We start from the raw sequence: 14,149 nt of genomic DNA, 5'->3' as shown, positions 1-14,149 counted from the left end.
TAGGAAATCAACGCTATAATGAAGACCCCTCCACAATACGTGGGTAGGACGCGCCGTAGTCCGAATGAAATGGGGAAGGAGCATAGTCCTATTCAGCTACGCTGCGTTTCAGAAAGGCTGAGCGTTAGGGCTTCGGGAATCGGTACACGACGTACTTGCCGTCATTTTCACGCAGCATCCATTTTTACTGAGCGGCCTTTTCTCAACCTGGTTCTTCTCCGGATGCAATGAAGGGCGATATCAAACTTTCATCACTCTGATGCTTACCTGGAAGCCCGTTCCTTCGTTATTGTTTAAGACGCAGCCTAGCTAGACGCCGCTCCCTATCCTCTTTGACGAACGTTAAGGCTGATTGAATAGCCGCCCTAGAAGAAGGCTTCGATGTGGTGTACGGCGTCGAGTCGTATTTGGGGGAACTATGCGGGGACATTCGTATGGTAATCCATCTCTCGCTTGCTTCTTCCTGTCCTGGTGTCCTGCATTCCAGTGTATTCTGTGCACGAGTCCTCCGGGCCCACCCCCTTTAATCGACATAGAGATTTGGAACGCCACGAGTATGTCCTCGGTTCCTCAAAGAACCAGTCTCAGCGGGAGCCTACGCTTGATCGCGAATAAGTAGTGCTTTGTTCAGGATCGTGGAACAGTGATAATGGTATATGCAGTGAAAGAAGAATCAACATTGGGATAGTCCGAAGGGCACAAACGAACAGGAGGTAGCTCTTAGCTTAAGCACACCAATACCGGAGGAATATCATCCCAAAGTGGGTAAGATAAGACTTTCCCTGAAGGCAAAGCGTACCACCGGCTGGGTCAAAACCGTTCCGCACCCTGCGACCCAAATGTATCCAACGTATCGCCAAAATTGGTGCTCGGGAATACCTAGCCGCCGTCCAAGGGAAATGATCACCGTTTCCAAGGTGACAACACTTGCTTGCGCGAAGAATACGATGAAAACGTCTACTTCCCAGGTTTTGACCCCTCCGTAGGTCATCACAAGATGCAACGCAGCGGAGAGAAAGAACGCCGAATAGAGTTGAATCAATGAAGAAGCGCGACTTCCTCGAGGAAGTTTGAACACTTCTCTACTCAGATAACGACCCGGTGAGGTAAAAGGCTGTAAGAATAGTCAAACCGACTACCCAAAGGGTATAAGATGGATTCTGCGTACTCTTCTGAATACCTGATGCCATACAAGCCTGTGACAATCAGCCATAAGACGCACTTCGATGAAACAACGGAACCCACCCCCAAAATCTTCGATACGTATACGCGTCGCGGAAACGGCCATACACCCATGGACATTCTTCTGGTCTCCACAGGCCAAGTCCGACCGCAACGATCGTCAGGGAACCATACGCCATTCCAAGGGTAGAATACGCCGACAGGCCAATCAACCCCCCGCCTAACACTGCTCCACTCCATCTTGAGACAATAGCATGGTACGGCGCAAGAATTGCAACCATGTCCGACAGCACAATGCAGCAAATCACTCTGAATGACTGCTCCAGAAGGAATCGCGTTCGATTGCGTGTTACTGGGGGTAAAATGGGCTCGTGTGTCCATCCCACGCCCCGAGGACTGCACACCAAGCTGAGGCCCCATGTGAGGCGCTTGTAAAATGGTGCCATCGAGATATCCTCATCCTTCGGCTGGTCTTTATGCCTCAGGACCCGCTGAACATCCGTGAGGATCATAAAATCAACACTTCGCAACGCCAAATCGAAAACGATGATGTTCACGGCCATCGCATGCGAGCCTTCATCGTGGGAGACGATATACGTGGCAAGGAGAAGCACAGGTAGCACGAACAGAAACCGAAACTTGCAGGGTTTAACCGAAATGGAGAGTACGAGGGTGGTAAGTATTCCGAGAAGCGCGAGCCATGTGTTTAGCGGGGCCGCCGTTGCGAGTCTAGGATCGCTGTGATAGAAAGTCGATGTTCCACCCATTGTAGCCACGCAACGCCGTACAATGGCCACAAGCGAGAGTACGTTGACATTGCCGCTAGTTTGTGGCGGCGTTTGCCCCGGATAGAAGCAAGTTTTAAACCAGAGAGCCGCGTTCCCCGCGCAGATAAGATTGTGAAACGCGCTAGTTCTTGCTTCCTTGCTCGTTCACATTGGATGGCATTGATATTCAATTAGGAGCGAAGGTGCAGTCACGAGATAATCATCTCTGTGAACGTTCGAACATCGCACCTAATCTGAGATGAGAACCAATGAACATTCCAGAAAGCGACGAAATAGAAATACAGCAGTCCGTATGTAGTACACAGACACATAAATAAGCAACCGACGTACATCACAAGTCATTACCAGACATTTCCATCAAGCTGAAACATGGGATCCTGTTACGGTTACTCGCTGGTGAGATTGTCAATATGAGATGAATGACAAGAGACGGAGAAACTCACAAGCGACGACCGCTTAGAGTCGATGGCGGGTACCAACGTCTTATTCTTGTTGCAAAGGGCCAGGATAGGCTCCGGACCTTTAGCGTAGTCCTCACGACTCGGCGAAGTAATTGACAACACTTTGCTCCACTCCTCCGGCAGACCCTTAGAGAATGATGTTAAATAATTGAAATAGACATCCAAGAACGAGCAACCTACAATCAAGTTTCCAGTTATAGGATCAAACCCTACATGAGCGTTGTGCGCAAAGTCGTACGGACTGCCGACATCAACCTGGGGCACCGGCTTTCTTTTGATCTTGGAAGGCGTCGATTTGGCTAAATCCTTGTTCCATTCTTCCGGGACGCCCTAAACGATGAATGCGCGATTAATACACGTCGCTCATAGGTCGGATAAGAAGAAAAATGACATACTGTGAACCCCTTGGTCACCGGGTCAAACCCTACATGGACGTGATGCTTGACATTGAAAGGCTTGCTCACGACAATCAAGGAACTCCGCGCCTGGACCTGATCCTCTTTGGGGTCTTGGGGAGTTGCAGGCGGCGGCTCTGCCAGTGCCCTTTCCAGTTCTTCGGTGAGGCCCTAAGACCCACGGTAAGGACGAGCAGCGGCATAACATAACACACGTACCGTAAAGTTCCCAGATAGAGAATCGAACCCAACGTGTTTGTTGTGCACGAAATTGAAAGGAAGGCTGGCACCTAATGGGCTGCGGTTGTAGATGTCGTCCTGCCACCCATACAGCTCGTTATCTGTCTTGAGATCCAGGAAGTACCGCTTGTTCTTGGTCTCCAAAAGGATGCAACACGGCTTCAAGTCGGTACGCTCGACGGTTTTGAGTTCCTTCAGCTTGATAGTACCTTGTGGGCGCGACGATTTCTGCAAGAGATGTCAAAACAAACTCAAAATTATACTACTAATCCGTACCTGAGATTTGCATATCTCCAGCGTCTCTTGTTTCAGCACCAACCACTTTCGTTTCCAGATCCAGCTGGTGAAGATTCCCCTTGTCTTCAAACTGACATAACCTGACCGTATCGTCGAATTTGAATCACTGGATGTAGCCATGCCACTGCAGATGTACAAGCTCAAGAATGAATGAATGAATGAATGAGAGACGCCTAGCGCTACCTAGCGCGATATCGTCGTGATTGACCGGGAAATAACAGCGTAGAGAAGGTGGCCACCGTCGATGATGGGAGTAAGAAGAAAAGGGGTCTTAGTGGCACCGAGTTAGGACGGACTTGATATTATATATATATATTATTGTTTGATGCGAGATCAAAAAAGTCACTAAGGGAACAAAGTATTCCATGAAACTCTACCCACTCCAAACCCCAAGTACAGCTTAATCTAGGTGCATCGAGACGCCGTTTCATCTCCCCTTACACATTTGCATCGATAGTACATTATTTCCAGACTTGAGAACAGGAACTGTAAGAGTAAAAGAAAGAAAGAAATGTGAGGGTTAGGAAGGAGAATACGTGGAACACGATGTCAAGGTTGAGATAAACAGGAAGAGTCCAGGACTCGGAGAGAAAGGAGGTGCGCAGAAGGTGGATCATTTGTCGTGGTATCGTAACAGACATCGTGGTGGGTCAGGAGGATTTGACAGCAACAGTAAGGATGATTATACGATAGGCGCAAAGAATTGAGGATGCGGATAAAGATAAACCAGACCAGCAGACTCATGAGGCTTGCTTATTCCTGAATCGCAAGAGAGGTGCAAGCCCAGGTGACGTACACGCTTTCTTCAAGAACTCATGCTGTGAAAAGTATACAGCATCAGCACCCCATCACGATATAAATATGCAAAAGCACATACCTCAAGTAGCTCATTCGCCGTTGCCCGACTGCTCACGTCCACACACAAACACACAGCCAAGAATCCCTTCAGCTCCCGACTCAACGCCTCCGGCCTCTTTAGCGTCGGCGTTCCATTCGTTGCAATTAAGTAAAGGGCCTTCAAAGGTTCTTCATCCAGGTAAGGTGGCTCGTTCTCAATCATTTCAATAGCCATGATCCCCAACGACCATATATCCACCTTGGCCCCATACTCTTTCTGCTTGACGACTTCGGGCGCCATCCAGTACGGCGTCCCGACCATCGTCGCCCGTTTCGACTTTTGATCCGTAAGTTTGGCACAAAAACCGAAATCGGCTATCACAGACAGACAGGAAAAGTCAGTAAGTGAGACTAGAAAATTATATGACAGGTGAACGCACTGATCTTAACACGTCCTTGGGCGTCAAGAAGGACGTTGTCGGACTTGATATCTCGATGGATGATGCTTTGGCTGTGTAGGTGACCAAGTCCCTTGCACGTCTAGTTGGAGCAAATCAGTCAAAAGATGTCAATGAGGTCAGGGCAGAACAGACCTCCAAACAGATGCTTGATATTTGATCCTCCTCGAGGGTATTGTTCTCGATTATGTCAGTCAACGCTCCTCCCTCCATATATTCCATGACTACCCACAGCTCTGTACTCTTGACCAGATACGACTCCAAGAAGTTGACAATATTCGGGTGTTGCGACTCCTTCATGACCAGAATCTCATTGACAATCAACTCCTTGCGCGGCTGATGCGACAGGTCCATCTCCTTGATGGCCACCTTCTTTCCGGAGGGGATTGTCTTAGCAACGTAGACATGGCCAGAAGCACTTTACGAAACAGAGTATTAGGAAATGGACCCTAATTTGCGAAACAAAACCACGTACCCTTGTCCAACCTTCTTGATCTTGCTATACAGTGTCTTCGGATCTTCCTGCGACACGACTGACCTCAACTTCTCCATGATCTGCACCTCGGTCATCGTGCTAATTCGCTTCTCCTTCTCCTTGGGCTTCTCCAGAGCTGCCGCAGCAGCTTCAACGCTACCTGACGGCTTGGGAGGCTTGTCCTCTATCTGAACTTTCTTAGGGTTCAAGGGTTTGACAGGGGGAGGACCGACTGTCGCGCCGGCGGGACCTGGCGCTGGGTGAGTTGCGGGTTCAGAAGTTGCTGGAGCAGTCTTGCTGGCCGCAAGGTGCGGTCGTGAGCCTGATGCCTCGGGCGTCTTGGATCGTTGCTGAGGAGGAGAGGGTTCACGGTGGACTTTTAGAGGAGGCTGCTGGTTCGATTGTTGTCCTTGCAGTGGATCTTGCCGCGCTGGTACTGTCCCGGTAGCCGCAGGCGGACCTTTTGCTTTCTGACGAAGCTGGAGGTCCGCGGAAGAGGGTGTATGTTCTCCAGACGGTCTAGGAGCGGAAGGAGCAGTTCTATTGGTCGTTAAGAGCGGTCGAGGAGGAGCTGGACGGGATGCCTGCAAGTTGCCAACAGGAAGTTGGGCCCTGGAGGAGCTAGCTGATATTGTGCTGTATGCTCCATTGGCAGTGGCTCTGGGAATATCACCATTGGTAGGAGACTCAGATTCTTGCCTCCTGATCCCAGGGCGCGAAGACAAGTCGGACGACAAGGACGGCGGGAGAGAAGAATTAAGTTTTCCCATCCCGCCGAGACCTGTACCAGCATTGAATCGCGCGGGTGCACTTGTATCCGGGTACGACGACATGGATGGCCCGGCCCTCGACATGGCGGCATTCTCCTCCATCTCGCGCTTTTGATGATCTGTATAGAATTCGAGTACCTCTAACACAGCTTGCGGATCTTTGGCGTAATCTTCCCGGGTGATGGCGGACTTGGTCAACAGCTTGCTCCATTGTTCCGGCATGCCCTATGTCAAGAGAGATGAGAGCAGCAGATGAGGGAAAGGGAAGAAACGCACTGTAAATGCTCCAGAGACGGGGTCGAATCCGACGTGTACTTTATGCACAAAGTTGGTGGGGTTGCTCACACCCATCAAAGGGCTCCGCGAGTATATATCGTCTTGCCAGCTGTATAATTCTTCATCATTCTTCAAAGAGAAGAACAATCGCTTCTCCTTGGCTTCCAAGATCAAGCAGTACGGCTTGAGGTCGGTCCTTTCGATGTTAGAGATGTCACGCAACAATATCACGGTCTGCTGGGGCGATGTCTGCGAAAAATGAGTCAGATCGTCGTCGTCGAGCAACAATAGCGACACGCACCTCAGATTTATGTATCGATAAGGTCTGCTCCTTCAGCACCAGCCATTTCTTTTGCCAGATCCAGCTGGCGAACGTGCCTTCCTCCTTAACGCTGACCGATCCGCTACGGACCACCGAGGACGCCGGCCCTGTTTCCATGGCACGATTTGGTGAGCCGCCGATGCCAGAATAAGATGGGGTATACGTCGACGTCGAGGGCGAGGTGGGTGTGTAGGTGAACGAAGAATTGTAGCCTGAAGAGGCGAGCGAATTACTGTACAGCTGTGGGCTGTCGGTTCCCCGCCGTTGTGGAGCCTGGGGAGCTGGCCGTGTTGGAGTCAGCGACGTCGCCGTTATATTGTAGGCCATGCCACTGGATTGGTTTCAAGAATATCTTGATACAGGGTCCTGTATGGTACTGCTTATTCAATGCCAGCAAAAGTTGACGTTGGTAGAGGAAAAGAACCTGGTCGTCAAAGTCGTACGACAGTCGTCGTCACCGTCGTGGCCGTTATCCGCAACGACGATGAAATATGTTTAGGCGCTGTCTGAGATGGCGAGGAGGACAAGGAGGGCTTTGTTTGGCATTGGGATTGACGGCGGTAAGGTCCGGATAGATCCGGGCATGCCATCACCTAGGTAACTCTTCTTTTCACACTAAAGTTCTCTTCGAACGTCGATGTACATAATGATAATTGTCTCTTGACCAGTATTCTACGCTCAATTATGGCCCCATGTCCGGAATTTTCGTGGTAGAGTTGCCTTCAAAAAGGCAGGGCCGTCAATGGATTTCCGTAAGGGATTCCTTCAGTAGCAACAATCATTTCTCGTCTAATTCATGAATCGAAGAATGAATACGCCGTTTGACAGTGCAATCATAGAGGAACGCCACACTTCAATTTTTTCGGGGGGTTTACACCAAATCCGATGGTTGATTTTCACAGGCATGTCAGGAACCGCATCGAACTAGCCTGGCAAGCCGCTTTATTAGATACTCGCGGAACTCGTATCCGTATATAAAGCCTGGTACCCGGGGCGGGGGTCACCTGACTGCTGGCGAATGTTTTTATTGGCCGTCGGCTCGCTCGGAATTGTCAGAGGGTCGAGCATATACGTTATTGGATCACATCTAAGTTGCATTAGAGGTCCTGTGGACTTTGAGAAGAGAGTAACGGCCTCGAAAGTGCTGAACTTTTGGGTGGAGGATGCGGATCGCTCCCTATAGAAATTGAATCGGAGCTTTAAAATGGCCAACATTGGTGGGCAGACGGGTTTACCCCCGCCCCGGGTCTCAGGCTAGCATCGAACTAAGTCTCGGTCAGCTGGCACCTGATGTAGAGATGGGTCGAAGGCCACCTGACGCAACGACTGGAGAGTCTCCTCTGATTGTTTTAGTATACCGACGCGGACTAGAGTTATTCAACCCGTCGGCAGAGTCGACAGTATCGATATCCCGGCGAACTTCGGTCAGAAGAATGGAGTGCATAGTGTTCCATTCTCTGCGGAACTAGCGATAGTGGACAAAGGAATGAATCAGAACAATACGTTGAAAGCGTACGAGTCCTTCGCTCATCCCGACTCTTGCAAGTGGTCGGAAAGGTTTGTCGAGATATAAATAACGTGTGCCACCACTTAATAGGCCTAAAACTCTAGAACGAAGCATTCGGGGGAGTGACAAGACGCATGGCCAGAGGAAACACCACGTGTTAGACTGAGTTAGCGCAATACGTAGGAGCATGGAAGAAGGCCACGATTAAGAAACATCTTCTCAACATGCGTATCTGGAGAAATATTAGCCGCGGCGTGATTGAGTGAAGCAGCATGATGCTGGAAGATGCTGGCATGCTGGCAACTTTAATTATCAGTATACAGGTAGGTAGTATACGCTGTCGGAAGCCGCCAAAGAAAGATAGCTTTAGATTAGTCCACTCTTAAAGAAATACAGCATTAAAGTGACCATGCAAGCGAGATAGTCTTGGAAAATCTTAGAGTAATTTTGAACAGTACTGTGAATGTAGAATAGCTGGTAGCTGATCCTCATCAGAAAAAGAATCTTGCGACGGAATAACACAAACCCTACACATCTCAAGAATTGCTGCTGTCGGTACTCACGAGACTGGGCACTCGACCAGTCGGATAGCGTGAAGGAAAAGTAAAGGAAAATGTATCTCTGCTCGTGAGCTAACATGGAGGGTGTTAAACGTTCATCGTGGAATGCACATTCGGTATGTTCATAGGCTCGGAAGGCAGCAGGCGGTAGATAGTGTTCACAAGAGAAATGTCGCACTTTTCATGCGTCGAGGACGGAGATGAAAGTTTGGCGAAAAATGAATTGCAGCGTATAAAGACATGGTAGAGTGGTCGACCTATCACCGTCTCTTGGAATCCTTCGTCATTTTTTGTCTGTCAAACGTAAGGTCAGTGTTAATGTGAACATCAAAGTAACTCACTTTGTCGGATTGTTCTTCCTCGTGTGCGAGAACTCGCCAAGCTTGTGACCCACCATGTCTTGTGTCACTAGCACGGGAAGGTACTGCTTGCCGTTATGAACAAGAAATCGGATCCTGTGTACTTTTGTTAGCCGTTTCTCAACATAGGATCCCCAAACAACTCACCCAACAAAATTGGGTAGAATCGTGCATGCACGAGCTTGAGTCTTTATCGCGACATTGCGTTGGGAAGCTTCTTTGAGGTTGGAAAAGGCCACAAAATACGGACCTAGCACGTACAATGAGTAAGGAAAATATAAGAAACCAAGCAAGAACAATTCACCTTTCCAAGCAGATCTCCCCTTGAAGAGGCTAAGCGTCGGCCGCATGAGGGAAGAAGAGTAGCAAATATTTGTCCCGTCAGGGATGTCAGCAGGCACGCGACTTTCCCGATATGGACGATCTGTGAATTGAAATTTCCGAGTTCACACGGGCACCACTCAAAGTCACATTCCTCTTCTTTCCAACAGGCGCCTTTGGCACGAGTGCCAGCACCCCGTTCCAGAGGGATTTCTCTGTATATATAATACTGTATTCGAAGGAAGGGGATGCCATCATGATGATTGTTATTCGACAAACTACCTCCGGCCCGACCTCTACTGCTGCGGCGGAGGCGACCAATGGCGCTTCCCTTGGAATTGGTCCTTCAAATGGCGCCGCAAAGGTACGCTCATCATCAATAGTTACCCCCAGTCAACTCAAATCATCATCCGCAAGTCAACCTTGGAATGGCTTTTTGTTGCTTTAGTCTGCCTTCTCACCTTGTCCATAATAATACGGAGGTGCGTTTTCACCTCAGTCTTCATTCCTCCGATCTCTTTATAATTATGCTCTCTACAGAATGATGCAACTGAGAGCACGTCACATACCCATGTCGCATTTTTTTAGGTCCCATAGACCTGTGTCTCCTGCTCGCGGATACCCCGTTTCATCACCACCAAGATACACGCTGCCCCGATTATCAGATATACCGGTGGCTTATCACCCTCCAACGCGCATGCGGGCAGCGGGTCCTGTTCCAGAGGGTCAGAGTGACAAGGATGCTCTCCCAGCTTACGATAAGGCTGGTAGTCCACCCAAATACGTCGAGGCTGAGTCGACGTTCATACCCCGGGTGGACTCAGAGAGAGCACCACCGGTTGTGATTAATACACAACCGACAATCGGGTCCGAAACACTCACTGCAGACGCGAGAAGTTAATATTCTCCCTATATGCCATGTTCATTACTTACGATATTCCGTCACTGTATCTTTACCGTCCTGTTTGCTCCTCGCTTCTTTCCCCGCCTTCAATGGCTTTAAAGGCCGTGGCGTTGGGGATAACATATGAGCCCTTGTACATTGCAGACGTTAGCGGGACCGAAATGAAAAATGATTTAACTTGAAACGGAATAGAAGAAATGGGCACAGTATCGAATATTAGTCGTAACCAGACGCCGCCAACTGCGAGCTCAGGATCGGCGATAACTGTGGCGGCAAATAATCTCGCTGCTGCGGCTATGCAGAGCAGTGTATTCCCTCCTCCAATGTAACCCCAAATTAAGTGAAGCTGAGGCCAGGGGGAGTTACAGATTGGGTGACATGCGTAGATCCACCTTCTCCCCTTTACTCCTCGAAAAAGAACAACTTGTTGGCCGGATATTCCATCAGATGTTCGCCCTGATAGGAGATTAACGATTCTAGATATGGGTGAATCGATGACTAGGTCCAGGGAAACGATAAAGTAAGCCAGAAAAGCAGTTATGGAGGACAGATACTGCAAAATAGCACAGCCACTAGTGTGGCGAGGATACACCGGTACCCACACCCACGTGAAAGTCACGCTCTCGCGACATAATTGGAATTTTCGCGTCTTTTCCTTCACAACCACTACTCATCGAGCATGAACCGCAAGGTAGGTATTGAGCGTTCCACAGGCCTTGCAGGAGGCGGAGTAGTGTCAGCCGAATCGCAGCGCAAGTGAGCGTTTCCCTTTCTCTCCTCTGCCCATTCCAAATCGTTTTTTTAGCTACGAAATCGGCGCGGAGCTCTGTCGCAAAAGAAAGCCAAAGGAGGCAGCCCCATATCTACTGAGGGCAATACAGGATCACAACAATTTGGATGCTTTCATTGAGCTTTCTTTCCTTATGCCTGACTCGGAGTCCAGATTGGACGTGCTAGCTACTGCAGCTAAGGAGGGTGCGTCGATTTTCGCTGTGCAGACGTGTCGTCTTACAAAATTTTAGGCCAAAGATTACTCAAATCGCGTCTTGGTCCTAACTGCTTCGACGATAACGGTCCCTATGCTGGCAGGTTCTGGGAGATCCTCGATACGCGTCCATATATGCGCGTTTTGCAAGCACAAGTGCGCATGTTCTTCGAAGGCGAAGAGTACAAGTCGTCTGCGTAAGCTTTCCGTTCTCGTATCTTCAAATCAAATGTGATTTTGACGCATTATCAGTGAGACCATCATCGAGATGCTTCGTCTTTGTCCAGGAGACAATCTCAATCAGCGTACTTGGCTCGGACCTCTTCTTTGTCGCCTAGAACGCTACTCGGACGCGTTATACTTCGCTCGTTTCTGGATAGAAGATTTCATGGCGGACCGTCGGGTCTATGTCCCTCCCTATCGCGGCGGAACTGTGTTCAAAGCCCCGGAGCGTGGATTATTCTCTCCGGAAGACGAGAAAAACGCTATCCCCAGTCCGAGTTCCATGAGTTACACCGCAGCCTTTGCGTCGTTTAAGCTCTGGGGCGATTGTGAGGAATCGCGCCAATATCTGAGGATCGCGTCCAAGGGTAACCCTCACGTAATGATCAAGGTGCTCGGTAGAATCAAACGCCCTGGTGAGCACTTCCTCTACTCCGTCTCTCCTCTGTTGTGACCGCGGTTTTATAGAACAATTGAACTCGAGTGCGCGAGGCTGGAACGGGCCAGAAGTTGCTCACGATTATCTCTGGCTGGTGCAAGATTTGTGGATGAAAGACGATGTCTGGAATTGGGCCAATGAACATCCTGATGCGAAAGAAGCGACTTTTAAGAAATGTGGAAAGCCCTCTTGTGGACTGAAAGAGACCCGTGCTGCAGAATTCCAGCGGTGTTCATCATGTCATCTGGTAGGCTAATTGGTCTCCGTGTGTTATAGGTTAAGACATCGCATTCCCAGGTCTCGTACTGCAGTCAAGCGTGTCAAAAAGATGACTGGAAGAGGCACAAACCTGGTATGTCTTTCCAGTTTGTGAGGTCCCTCTCTGAAGTTCTAACACTTTTTCCCCTAGACTGCCAATATCATAAGATGCAAAAAGCGGCGGTCCAAGCGTTCAGTGCCGGGAAAGCTCTACCCGAAGGAAGTACTATTCCTATTTTCGCCACCGACTTCTCTGGCGGCGCAGTTCATCTTTATGACGGGGAGCAGGCGACTGTCAATGGTGTGCCGATCCCAAATTCCGACGGTATGGCTTCAGCTTCGAAGAAGAAGAAGAAAAATAAGAAGAAAAAGAAACCTGCTGAGAGCAACTAAGGCCGTACCTTTTGCTTCTTGTTTCAACTTTCTTCTATTTTTCCATGTGTTTTGTCTTCTTGTGATACGTGTCCTCTGCACTACTATGACACTCTGCCCTGTAATAACAAGTACATCAATAGTCCTGAGCAGTGCGTGGAACAAGTGCCTTCGGCCTTGGGTCCGCAGGGTCTCGTGATCCTTTCGGATTTTCGGGCTGAACGAAGCTGAACTTCAACTCTACAAAGTTCTTACACTGCCCTTCGAAGCTCGTTGCTCGTAGACCACTTGTTCATGTCTGGATGGCGTCCCGGTGCGTAACGCAACATCGTTGCAGGACTTGCATATTATTGACGCCTTTCCAGTTTACCGATGTCCGCTTATCAAGACGCAAATTTGCTTTCCTCATTCCTTCCTTATCAACATCGCGACGACGAATACGCCACTATGGCACAGTGGACTTTCGGCTACTGCGAATATAAAATACGGGGAAATAAATGATCAGTTGCAATTACTACCTGCGCTTTGCTTTCGACCATTCATTGAAACATGTTACTTCTCACAACTCGGTCCCAACATCAGAAGTGATACTATACACTTCTTGTTTCAAGAACAGATGAACTGCGGCGAATTGAATAGGAACGAGGAAGAAGGTTGGAACAGGTCAGCAACCGTGTGCTTAGCGTGTTGGTCGCGGTGAATTTGATTTGCATGCTATAGTCATAGCCATTTTGGTGGATCATGCATTCGAGTCCGAACGCTTATGATTATTCATTTGCGGTAGGTGTAATGAAATCTGGTTACCTTCGTATCTTTACCTCAGTCTGACACGCTGTGGCGGCTCTTGTCAAACGAACGCACAGTAGACGGGTCTATCAGCCGCGGTAGCGCTTTTCAGGTCGTCGGCGTCTCAGAGTACGTTAAAAAAATGCAATAATTCCGTACTAAATCTACGGTGGATCTTGGAGCCGGTGCCTATCCAAAGGCCTTCGGGTTATTGATGTCTCCCAACTTCAAGAGATACGTACTTCGTGGACCTGACAAAATGCATTATAAACACCATGTGGGTCATTTGGTCCGGTTTTCCAAACGTCGTCTAATTGCTCATTAGTTCAAAGAAATTAGCGTTGGACTTGGTTTTTGCTCATGAGAACGTGCAAATTAAAACGTGTTGTCCGTTGGCCGGTCCCTTCTGACTTCTTCCATGCCAGACGAATTTGAGGGTCGTATGCGACAAATGCCCATGTTGTTCTACTCCTGCCGTCAGTGAAAGCATGATACACGGTTGCAGGACCGGTGTCGGTTCACTTACCGACCATAGCCCATGATGCAGCAGTAATCAGATTTCTACAGCTAACCGGATATCGGCCACAATGATAGGAAGTTGGGTAATAACATATGGTCTGTGAGTAGTTCTCGCATCATGCCGCTAGACACATAGCGCTTAGATTTTACTATCCATATGATCCAGGAACACTGCGAACACACAAGGAGATGTCATTTTTCTACATCCTCTATTCAATGGAGTGAGTACAAGCGTTTATGGTGCGGTCCGATAAGAGATGGATTGAGATCATGACACAACCCTGGCATCGTATCACAAACATCTAAATTATACCCTGACATGGGCAACGATATGGGTATCTTTACCTCTATGGTAAGCGCCCTCTTATTCATCATGGGGTTGCTGAAAGATTGTTACAATCATGATTTCTAGGCGC

The 14,149-nt window shown here is 48.9% G+C and overlaps 6 protein-coding genes across 6 annotated transcripts; 2 read left to right on the top strand and 4 right to left on the bottom strand.

The window, feature by feature from the left end:
* Positions 1-685: 685 nt before the first annotated feature.
* EV420DRAFT_728303 (membrane bound O-acyl transferase family-domain-containing protein) lies at positions 686-2,138 on the bottom strand. Its single transcript, XM_060483239.1, has 3 exons — positions 1,246-2,138; positions 1,169-1,196; positions 686-1,114 (listed from the first exon to the last, which is right to left on the bottom strand). Exons 1-3 carry the CDS (start codon positions 1,947-1,949, stop codon positions 752-754), a joined length of 1,095 nt encoding a protein of 364 aa, XP_060327562.1. The 5' UTR covers positions 1,950-2,138; the 3' UTR covers positions 686-751.
* On the bottom strand, positions 2,139-3,640 carry EV420DRAFT_728302 (uncharacterized protein). Its single transcript, XM_060483238.1, has 6 exons — positions 3,343-3,640; positions 3,046-3,294; positions 2,896-2,997; positions 2,612-2,761; positions 2,414-2,557; positions 2,139-2,363 (listed from the first exon to the last, which is right to left on the bottom strand). The coding sequence occupies exons 1-6, from the start codon at positions 3,481-3,483 to the stop codon at positions 2,328-2,330; spliced, it is 822 nt and encodes a 273-aa protein (XP_060327561.1). The 5' UTR covers positions 3,484-3,640; the 3' UTR covers positions 2,139-2,327.
* A 463-nt stretch (positions 3,641-4,103) lies between these two features.
* EV420DRAFT_1621874 (Pkinase-domain-containing protein) lies at positions 4,104-6,828 on the bottom strand (the record flags this gene model as incomplete). The annotated part of the gene is made up of 7 exons (XM_060475746.1): positions 4,104-4,181; positions 4,241-4,575; positions 4,641-4,740; positions 4,794-5,076; positions 5,134-6,128; positions 6,180-6,428; positions 6,481-6,828. The coding sequence occupies 7 exons, from the start codon at positions 6,826-6,828 to the stop codon at positions 4,104-4,106; spliced, it is 2,388 nt and encodes a 795-aa protein (XP_060327560.1).
* A 1,948-nt stretch (positions 6,829-8,776) lies between these two features.
* On the bottom strand, positions 8,777-9,356 carry EV420DRAFT_728111 (mitochondrial ribosome small subunit component RPS19). Its single transcript, XM_060483237.1, has 3 exons — positions 9,232-9,356; positions 9,075-9,177; positions 8,777-9,023 (listed from the first exon to the last, which is right to left on the bottom strand). The coding sequence occupies exons 1-3, from the start codon at positions 9,275-9,277 to the stop codon at positions 8,906-8,908; spliced, it is 267 nt and encodes an 88-aa protein (XP_060327559.1). The 5' UTR covers positions 9,278-9,356; the 3' UTR covers positions 8,777-8,905.
* A 148-nt stretch (positions 9,357-9,504) lies between these two features.
* Positions 9,505-10,149, top strand: EV420DRAFT_1646296 (uncharacterized protein; the record flags this gene model as incomplete). The annotated part of the gene is made up of 3 exons (XM_060477887.1): positions 9,505-9,612; positions 9,666-9,730; positions 9,789-10,149. The coding sequence occupies 3 exons, from the start codon at positions 9,505-9,507 to the stop codon at positions 10,147-10,149; spliced, it is 534 nt and encodes a 177-aa protein (XP_060327558.1).
* A 611-nt stretch (positions 10,150-10,760) lies between these two features.
* EV420DRAFT_1561559 (uncharacterized protein) lies at positions 10,761-12,930 on the top strand (the record flags this gene model as incomplete). Its single annotated transcript, XM_060473867.1, has 7 exons — positions 10,761-10,908; positions 10,958-11,127; positions 11,175-11,334; positions 11,390-11,775; positions 11,828-12,045; positions 12,096-12,150; positions 12,208-12,930. Coding segments are annotated over exons 1-7 (1,298 nt in total), but the record flags the coding sequence as incomplete, so codon positions are not given.
* Between the last annotated feature and the right edge of the window lie 1,219 nt (positions 12,931-14,149).

The sequence above is a fragment of the Desarmillaria tabescens genome, assembly GCF_030435595.1.
Source record: "Desarmillaria tabescens strain CCBAS 213 chromosome Unknown EV420scaffold_34, whole genome shotgun sequence".
Taxonomy (NCBI): domain Eukaryota; kingdom Fungi; phylum Basidiomycota; class Agaricomycetes; order Agaricales; family Physalacriaceae; genus Desarmillaria; species Desarmillaria tabescens.
The sequence above is the reverse complement of the archived record's forward strand: the minus strand, read 5'-3'. Positions and strand labels throughout refer to the sequence as shown.

Bases quoted from the DNA above. Each gene is read 5' to 3' on its own strand.
- EV420DRAFT_728303 (XM_060483239.1), bottom strand. From the start codon at position 1,949: ATGGGTGGAACATCGACTTTCTATCACAGCGATCCTAGACTCGCAACG. The intron at 1,197-1,245 runs GTGGGTTCCGTT...TGATTGTCACAG, and splicing joins ACGTATCGAAGATTTTGGGG to GCTTGTATGGCATCAGGTAT. The intron at 1,115-1,168 runs GTACGCAGAATC...CTATTCTTACAG, and splicing joins GGCATCAGGTATTCAGAAGA to CCTTTTACCTCACCGGGTCG.
- EV420DRAFT_728302 (XM_060483238.1), bottom strand. From the start codon at position 3,483: ATGGCTACATCCAGTGATTCAAATTCGACGATACGGTCAGGTTATGTC. The intron at 2,762-2,895 runs GTGAGCAAGCCT...TTCATCGTTTAG, and splicing joins CGCGGAGTTCCTTGATTGTC to GGCGTCCCGGAAGAATGGAA. The intron at 2,364-2,413 runs GTGAGTTTCTCC...CAATCTCACCAG, and splicing joins ACTCTAAGCGGTCGTCGCTT to CGAGTAACCGTAACAGGATC.
- EV420DRAFT_728111 (XM_060483237.1), bottom strand. From the start codon at position 9,277: ATGCGGCCGACGCTTAGCCTCTTCAAGGGGAGATCTGCTTGGAAAG. The intron at 9,178-9,231 runs GTGAATTGTTCT...TGTACGTGCTAG, and splicing joins GGGGAGATCTGCTTGGAAAG to GTCCGTATTTTGTGGCCTTT. The intron at 9,024-9,074 runs GTGAGTTGTTTG...AAAAGTACACAG, and splicing joins ATTCTACCCAATTTTGTTGG to GATCCGATTTCTTGTTCATA.